General features: G+C 38.9%; 1 protein-coding gene across 1 annotated transcript; it reads left to right on the top strand.

Annotated features, from left to right (window-relative positions):
• The first annotated feature begins 3,525 nt into the window (after positions 1-3,525).
• LOC144542164 (uncharacterized) lies at positions 3,526-6,359 on the top strand. Its single transcript, XM_078287899.1, has 4 exons — positions 3,526-3,580; positions 3,691-3,998; positions 5,728-5,788; positions 6,022-6,359. Exons 1-4 carry the CDS (start codon positions 3,526-3,528, stop codon positions 6,357-6,359), a joined length of 762 nt encoding a protein of 253 aa, XP_078144025.1.
• Positions 6,360-8,002: the final 1,643 nt, after the last annotated feature.

Raw genomic sequence — 8,002 nt, 5'->3', positions numbered from 1 at the left:
CCATCTCAGGGCTAGGCATTAAAAGCACAGCAGAGTTTCTGAAATCAGACACCAGGTTCTCTACTAAACTGGCTGAAGGAAAGCGTGGTGTGGATCTGGAGATCTCCTCTGCTGCAGTGACAGACTCTGCTCTGTACTACTGTGCTGTGCAGCCCACAGTGACAGGAAACCCAGAGTCACTGTACAAAAACAGAAGCTGACATACTGACAAGCTGCTGGAAGCCTTTTTCCCACGTTGTTGAATTGAACTTTTAACCTCCACTAGAGGGCGACATTATCAAGTAGGCGTTGCACTGTTGCTGCACTGTGTTTGACCATTCTGTCATTAATAACTGCTGCCATGAAGAGAACAACTCTCAGACTGAATGTTGAACATCAGTTAGTTTCTCCTGTTGCTTTAAACCTTGTTGTAGAGATGGAACATTGGCTGTGGATTATTCTTGCTGCACTTATCTTTGGTATGATAGAAAACACATCATATTCTTTTTGAATACAAATTTATATAAATATAGATAGGTCAGTAAACAATCTGAATAGTTCAGGTGTTGCTGGCCATAGAGTAACACTGTACAGTTGACATTTTCCACTGTCTTCTCCTCTAAGCCTCATGGACAATGTTAGTCTAATGGGTTAATTTTTGCTTCTTTTTCCAGGACTAATAGCTGGAGACAACATCTCTCCTGTAGAAGATGAAGTAAGTGGAAGAGAGGGAGAATCTGTGAGACTGAGCTGCTCCTATGATACAAATGAAGAGGATATTTTCCTGAACTGGTACAGGCATCAGTCTAACCAGGCTCCTCAGTTTATTCTCTGGAAAGGAGCCAGGTCACGGAGCGGGACTGAATATATTCCTGATAATCGTTATCAATCCACAACATCCAGCACATCAACTGAACTCACCATAACAGGCCTCACCCTGGCAGACACAGCTCTCTACTACTGTGCTCTAGAAACACAGTGATAGAAAGTCTAGAAGAGGCTGTACAAAAACCTGAACACAGATATCTCACTATTCTTCAAAGAGGAGGGAAGTGGTATTCCAACCACAACTTAATATCAGATGGATTCTGTTATTCATGGTTTATCAGAGTCACTGTGGTTACACCTGCTAATGAAACACTGTGGGAGGATTCACATTTGCTGGAAATCCAAATAATCTAAATCTAATCTAAATTGATTGGTCACAGTTTTAGATTTTGTTCACAATATTATTTGTAGAGCAAAGTAATTTTATAATATTTGCTGGAGATTTTATGACCGTACACTCCAGACATCTTTGAGTCTATTCCTATCTTCTTGTTAAACCTAGAGTTGTGGATTAATACTTTAAACCTACAGAGTCAGTAAACTATATGGTGATATTCTAGCATTTCCAGTCCTTGTTACCATTTCACCAGGAGGCGGAGCCTGACAGGCAGGAGAACAGAAATTATCTGTAAAAACAACTACTGATAGATTAGTTTCTTTTTGTTACAGTATATGCTTGAGGTCCAACATCAGCTATGCAGTTCATCCTGTCTGTTATTTTATTTGGTGTGTTTACTGGTGAGTAACACTTTGATTAGGCTGTATACCAATTTTAACCAAAACAAATTCTTGTACATTTATTTCTCTTATTGAATAAAATGATTCAGATTTGTATTTTCTATTTTTCAAAATTACAAACACATAATTCATTCAATTTTTCACATCTGCAGGTTCCAGTTATCAGCAAACCGCCCAGTCAATCCAAGACAGAGTTCAGGCTCTTCCCCAGTTCAGCTCCACAGTTTCTAATCACAGACCACATCAACAAACCTGGATTGACTTTTAAACATGAGAAAGTCAATAAAAAGTTTCATCTGGAGATCTCCTCTGCTGCAGTGACAGACTCTGCTCTGTACTACTGTGCTGTGCAGCCCACAGTGACAGGAAACCCAGAGTCACTGTACAAAAACCTTTGGAGAACTTTAAACACATCCATGACAGCACCAATGTCATTTGAAGGGGAGGGACCAACAGTAAACACAAGGCCCAGATCCATCATAGTATCAATGTTCTTCCTCTCTCTCCTCCCCTCTCACTGCAGACATGAAACACTGGCTGAGAAACATCCTGATTCTTACTCTCTGGCTAGGTAACTCTTTAAACCTACTGATTTGTTCTCCTTTAATCATTGGTGTTTATTGATTAATTTCTAATTCTCCATGTTCTATTTTTCCAGAGTGTAAAGGAGAAGACAGAGTGATCCAGGAGAGAGGAGATGTCATTGCTACTGAAGGAGAGACAGTTACACTTGACTGTACATTTGAGACAACTAGCTCAAATTCCTATTTGTTCTGGTACAAACAAGAAGTAAATGATGTTCCCAAGTATATGTTGTGGCGCCTCACCTCTGGATCAGGAGATAATGCTGCAGAGTTCCAGAAAGAGAGATTTGATGCTAAAAGCAACAAGACATCAGTTCCTCTGAGGATCCAGAAGCTGCAGCTGTCAGACTCTGCTCTGTACTACTGTGCTTTGAGGCCCACAGTGACAGGAAACCCAGAGTCACTGTACAAAAACCTGACATCTCCTGACAGATTATTCAGAGACTTCAGTTCTTCATTTTAACACCTATAGTGCCATCAAGTGGAATTATCAAATCAGCACACTAACATGTTTCACTGAAAAAACGCTAAATTATTTGCCTGATCTTTGGCAAATTAGACTTACTTTTTTGCACTTGAATTATATTTAGTTACATTTCACAATGACTCTAATTATCGTTACCTGTTTAGATAGAGGCATGAGGCAACAGTGTCCTTTTTCACTAGTATTTTTGTTACTGCCATTGAGGATGAGACGTGGTTGGAGCTAACTGAGGTTCAGGAGCAGAGCCAGGTCTCAACTCCACCTCTTCTGGCCTTAACCTATATATGCCTTCCTGCCCTGCACCCCTGTTTGTCCTTGTTCTTCCGTTCTCCTCCCACCCTCCCTCTCTTCTCTCTCCCTCTCTCTCTCTATTCTCTCATAGGGTCCTCAAGGGGTCTGCTGAGCCCGGGAGCTACAGCGTATTCTTCTCTGAAGCCTTCCCCACACTGCAGTCAACGTCTCATCCATATCTGAGAAGAAGCCGTCATCTATGGCCAAACGCTACAAACTGTGCTAACCAGAAACCATAACCATAACAACATAATCAATGGATAAACGTTCAAATCACATTCTGTTGATGGTGTGGTCTTTGCTTGTGAATGGACCTCCATGTTATATCATGGATCCCTTATAATAATTAGAATTCTAAATTGTATTGTATTTCTATGTCTGTATGCTGAAAAAAACACCTTATTTATATTTATCATGAACAAAAAATTTATAATTACAGGATAACTGTCATTTCCACAATTTAAGATACAAGAACTGTAACTTAGACAACTGAAAATACAGTGCAACGAGAGGAGGGAGAGATTGAGGGAGGAGCAAAACTGTTACTGATAGAAAAGACAAAAGAACTTCCACATTCATCAGTGTTCAACACACAAACCATAACTATTATCTTCATCTAGGATGGTTTCACTGTACTACTGCATATTTTCTCTACTGTCTCTGACCATACTCACAAGTATGTTTCATACTGCATTAAGACAAAGTTTTGATTCCAATGCCATTTGAATATTATTCATTCCACAAGACTTTGCAACATGTTATAACACAGAGTTTCGCTTCCATTAGGTGTCAGCTGTGAAGAATTCACTCCGGTGAAGAATGAAGAGGACAGTTTAGAAGGCAGCACTGTTACTCTGTCATACAAATACTCCAAACCTGCAACAGCTGGTGATAATTTCTTCTGGTATCGACAATATCCAGGAAAACCACCAGAGTTCCTCCTGTACATCTCAGGGTTAGGCAGCACAAGAGCAGCAGAGTCTCTTAAATCAGACACCAGGTTCTCTACTAAACTGGCTGAAGGAAAGCGTGGTGTGGATCTGGAGATCTCCTCTGCTGCAGTGACAGACTCTGCTCTGTACTACTGTGCTGTGAAGCCCACAGTGACAGGAAACCCAGAGTCACTGTACAAATACAGAAGCTGACAAGCTGCTGGAAGCCTTTTTCCCACGTTGTTGAATTGAACTTTTATCCTCCACTAGAGGGCGACATTATCAAGTAGGCGTTGCACTGTTGCTGCACTGTGTTTGACCATTCTGTCATTAATAACTGCTGCCATGAAGAGAACAACTCTCAGACTGAATGTTGAACATCAGTTAGTTTCTGCTGTTGCTTTAAACCTTGTTGTAGAGATGGAACATTGGCTGTGGATTATTCTTCCTGCACTTATCTTTGGTATGATAGAAAACACATCATATTCTTTTTGAATACAAATTTATATGAATATAGATAGGTCAGTAAACAATCTGAATAGTTCAGGTGTTGCTGGCCAGATAGTAACACTGTACAGTTGACATTTTCCACTGTCTTCTCCTCTAAGCCTCATGGACAGTGTTAGTCTAATGGATTAATTTTCTTTACTATTTCCAGGACTAATAGCTGGAGACAACATCTCTCCTGTAGAAGATGAAGTCAGTGGAAGAGAGGGAGAATCTGTGAGACTGAGCTGCTCCTATGATACAACTGAGGAGTATGTTCCCCTTTACTGGTACAGACATCAATCTAACCAGGCTCCTCAGTTTATTCTCTGGAAAGGAGCAAAAGGGTTCACTGGTGAATATATTCCTGATAATCGTTATCGATCCACAACGTCCAGCACATCAACTGAACTCACCATAACAGGCCTCACCCTGGCAGACACAGCTCTCTACTACTGTGCTCTAAGAAACACAGTGATAGAAAGTCTAGAAGAGGCTGTACAAAAACCTGAACACAGATATCTCACTATTCTTCAAAGAGGAGGGAAGTGGTATTCAAACCACAACTTAATATCAGATGGATTATGTTATTCATGGTTTATCAGAGCCACTGTGGTTACACCTGCTAATGAAACACTGTGGGAGGATTCACATGTGCAGGAAATACAAATAAATGAGAAATCAACTGTATGATTGTAGGAACACACCATCCTAAGAAAACCACTGAATTGAAAAGAAAAAGTAATACAATATTTCACCTGGAGCATTTCCTGTACATTTATTGTAAATGGAAAATAAAGTTACTCCAACTAAACGTTTTCCTTTAAAATACTTTCCTTTAATAACACACTTTCAATCTTGTTTCAGTTGAACAATGTTTTGAATTTTGTTTTGTTTTGTGCATTTGCCTTTTACTATGTTATTCTGCTTTATCTCAATTTTTAATTTTTGGTCACAATGTTGCCCTCAATCATATCAAAATAATTTGGCCAGATACCCAAATCTGTGAAATGTCTGGATACACAAATGAGTATATTCTCTTTCATATCAAGGCAGCATTTTAATGAATTGTTGTTTATCATCATGTCAAAAAACAAGCAACAAATATTGGAACAATAATCAATGATTTAATAATTTTGACAAGGTTGTCTAGTGTTTAGAGAGACTATCCCATAACTGAGTACACAGGTACAAGCCCCTCATTGTGAGTCATTCTGGATAAGAGTGTCAGCTAAATACCTGAAATGTAAATGTGATTTAAATGGTAAGAGTTCCTCAACAATCATAAAGAGGAAGAGCCAATGATGTGAAGGCCTAGATCCAAGAGGAGGAGCTAGAGAACTGAATATGAAAGGTTTCATTTTGGGACAGAAGAGCTGCTGTAGTGTTTAACTTGGTTATTCAGTACACTTCAGTGACAATGTTACTCCATTTAATCTGGCTCATTATATTTACATTTCATGCTGGTAAGTGCTGTAACTAAAGCCTTGTTTTAGAAAAACAATATTTAATAAATTAACAGCTAATTCACTTGAACTTCTCACTTCAAGTTAAAAAATTATAGACTTTTTCTACAGTTTAAATCACTGTAAACCACTTTGGTCAAGAGCTTCATCTAAATGCATAAGATGCAATAACTGAACTTTCGTCATTTTGAAAAAGTCAGTTTCATGGTGTATTATGTCATTTTTCTTTCCAGGATCCTCTGAGGATTTAATTAAACCATTTAAAGATGTCATGCTGGCTTTGGAAGGAGACAGAGTTACTCTCTCCTGCAACTACTCTGTCTCTGTAAAAAACCTCTTCTGGTATCGACAGTACTCCAGTTCATCTCCACAGCTTCTCATCATGGAATATTCACAGAAAATACCTGGGTTGTCTTTTAAACAAGAGAAAGAAAGAAAAGAGTTTCATCTGGAGATCTCCTCTGCTGCAGTGACAGACTCTGCTCTGTACTACTGTGCCCTGCAGCCCACAGTGACAGGAAACCCAGAGTCACTGTACAAAAACTCTCCCACTCTATTTCTTTGTGCATGACTCCCCTTATCTGTTCCTTCACTCAACAAATCACACGTAATTTACACAATAATATTGGCTCTTTTACCTCTATGTCATAAAAAGCATTCATAAGCTTAGTATCATTTCTAACAGCATTCATCATGGTCCGCTCTCTGCCTCCAAATTCAAAATTACCAGCAGCCAAAAGAGGGCAACATTATCAAGGTGGGGTAACACCTCATTCACAGTTGAATATTCTGTTACAGTACAGCAGAAGTCCATTCATTCCTACAGCAGACAATTTTGATGGAGTGACAACACATCGCCCCCTTGTGGACAACGGTTCCACTGGCAGAGGAGTGACAGAATCTAACTGTTGTTCTGTCTTCAGTCTATCTGGAATCTGTTAACTTTACCAGAAAATATCAGAGCAGAAAACATAATATTCCACGCTACAATAACCATTTCAAAATGTGAAAAAATGTCTTATGATTAAGTGACAGAGATAAAATTATGTAGGTGTTCAGCGGTGTATGATAGGCTATTACTTTGAGTTACAAGAAAATATAACCTACTTCCAAAATGCATTTTTTTTTTATGTTTCGTGCACAAAATAAATACCTGAAATGTGAATGTGATTTAAATGTTAAGAGTTCCTCAACAAATGATAAAGAGGAAGGGCCAATGATGTGAAGGCCCAGATCCATCAGAGTATCAATGTTCTTCCTCTCTCTCCTCCCCTCTCACTGCAGACATGAAACACTGGCTGAGAAACATCCTGATTCTTACTCTCTGGCTAGGTAACTCTTTAAACCTACTGATTTGTTCTACTTTAGTCATTGATCTTTATTGATTAATTTCTTCTTCTGCATGTTCTATTCTTCCAGAGTGTAAAGGAGAAGACAAAGTGATCCAGCCAAGAGGAGATGTCATTGCTACAGAAGGAGAGACAGTTACACTTGGTTGTACATTTGAGACCACTGGCTCAAGTTCCTATTTGTTCTGGTACAAACAAGAAGTAAATGACTTTCCCAAGTTTATGCTGCGGAATGAAACATTTGGAACAGGAGATAATACTGAAGAGTTCAAGAAAGACAGATTTGATGCTAAAATCAACAAGACATCAGTTCCTCTGAGGATCCAGAAGCTGCAGCTGTCAGACTCTGCTCTGTACTACTGTGCTTTGAGGCCCACAGTGACAAGAAACCCAGAGTCACTGTACAAAAACCTGACATCTCCTGACAGATTATTTAGACACTTCAGTTCTTCATTTTAACACCTATAGTGCCATCAAGTGGAGTTATCAGATCAGCACACTGACATGTTTAACTGAAAAATTGTTAAATTATTTGTATGATCTGTCACAAACTTAAAAGATACTTTAATCACATTTCACAATGTTACTGATTATCATTACATTTTAAGTAGAGGCACTGAACAAAGGTGTCCATTATCTCCACCAGTTTTGTGAATGAGATGGACCTCATATTATCTCCTGGACATCTTGTAACAATTTGAATACTAAATTGTACTATATGCGTTTTATTCTCTGCCAACAAAACACTTATCTTATTACTATCAATCGTGACTAGTAAATGAACCAACAGGATGATGATTGCAGCACCACTGTCATTTCTAGAGTTTAAGGTACAAGAACTGTAACTCAGACAAAATACAGTGCT

This window comes from Centroberyx gerrardi, chromosome 13 (genome assembly GCF_048128805.1).
Source record: "Centroberyx gerrardi isolate f3 chromosome 13, fCenGer3.hap1.cur.20231027, whole genome shotgun sequence".
Lineage (NCBI taxonomy): Eukaryota > Metazoa > Chordata > Actinopteri > Beryciformes > Berycidae > Centroberyx > Centroberyx gerrardi.
The sequence above is the reverse complement of the archived record's forward strand: the minus strand, read 5'-3'. Positions and strand labels throughout refer to the sequence as shown.

Excerpts from the sequence above, each read along its gene's own strand:
- LOC144542164 (XM_078287899.1), top strand. The coding sequence starts at position 3,526 with ATGGTTTCACTGTACTACTGCATATTTTCTCTACTGTCTCTGACCATA. Across the intron at positions 3,581-3,690 it reads GTCTCTGACCATACTCACAA|GTGTCAGCTGTGAAGAATTC; the intron begins GTATGTTTCATA and ends CGCTTCCATTAG. Across the intron at positions 3,999-5,727 it reads CTCTGTACTACTGTGCTGTG|TACACTTCAGTGACAATGTT; the intron begins AAGCCCACAGTG and ends TTGGTTATTCAG.